General features: G+C 65.7%; 1 protein-coding gene across 1 annotated transcript; it reads right to left on the reverse strand.

The window, feature by feature from the left end:
- Window positions 1-31: 31 nt before the first annotated feature.
- Window positions 32-743, reverse strand: ETH_00038090 (uncharacterized protein; the record flags this gene model as incomplete). The annotated part of the gene is made up of 1 exon (XM_013374988.1): window positions 32-743. A coding segment is annotated over one exon (712 nt), but the record flags the coding sequence as incomplete, so codon positions are not given.
- Between the last annotated feature and the right edge of the window lie 61 nt (window positions 744-804).

Consider the following 804-nt stretch of genomic DNA (forward strand, 5'->3'; position numbering starts at 1 on the left):
TCTGTGTGTGTGCCTTGTGGTGGCGGGGGGCCCTCTTGGGGGCCCCCGGCTCCTCCATGCCTTCAGCCCCGAAGAAGACGGGGAAGGTGCCGTTGCTGCTGCCGTTGCTGCTGCCGCTGCTGCTGCTGCTGCAGTGCCCCAGAGCAGCAGAAGCAAACACTGGATACGTTGGGGCTTGGTGCCGCATGCGCCGCAGCAGCACTTCAAGCCGCAGCAGCGAAGAGCAGAAGAGAGAAGGGTAAAGGGGCGGGAGACAAAGGAGACACTTTTTGAGGTCTGCTGCAGCAGCAGCTCGCAGCCCCGCTGCTCCTCGCTCTCCTGCTGCTGCTGCTGCTGCTGCTGCAGCTGGGGAGAAAGTCTCCGAGTCCTCTCCATCCCACTGCGGGTCCGGGCGCTTGGCGTTGGGGAGGCTGGCAGAAGCAGGGGCGAAGGGGTAGCTGGTGCCTGGTGCTGCTGCGGCTCCTGCAGCAGCAGCAGAAGCTGCTGCAGCAGCTGCGGGCCCCGCAGAAGGAGCTGCAGCAGCAAGGGGACAGAGGAAGGGGAGTTTGTGTCTCTTGAGGGCGAGCTGGCGCAGACAAGCAGCAGCAAAGCTGCTGCTGACCTTGCGGCGGAAGGCGTGTGCTGCATGCACTGCAGCAAGTGCTGCAGCTCCTGCTGCTGTGTCCTCCCGCTGCTGCGGCAGCAGCAAAGGAGACAGGTGCAGCGGGGGCCTCTTGTCACAAAGCGGCAGCAAACAAAAGGCCCTGCAGAAGCAAGAAAAGGGGGGCAGCGGCGGCAGCGGCAGGGGGGGGCCCCGCCGCGCCC

The sequence above is a fragment of the Eimeria tenella genome, genomic scaffold (assembly GCF_000499545.2).
Source record: "Eimeria tenella Houghton genomic scaffold, Eth_scaff2439, whole genome shotgun sequence".
Classification (NCBI taxonomy): domain Eukaryota; phylum Apicomplexa; class Conoidasida; order Eucoccidiorida; family Eimeriidae; genus Eimeria; species Eimeria tenella.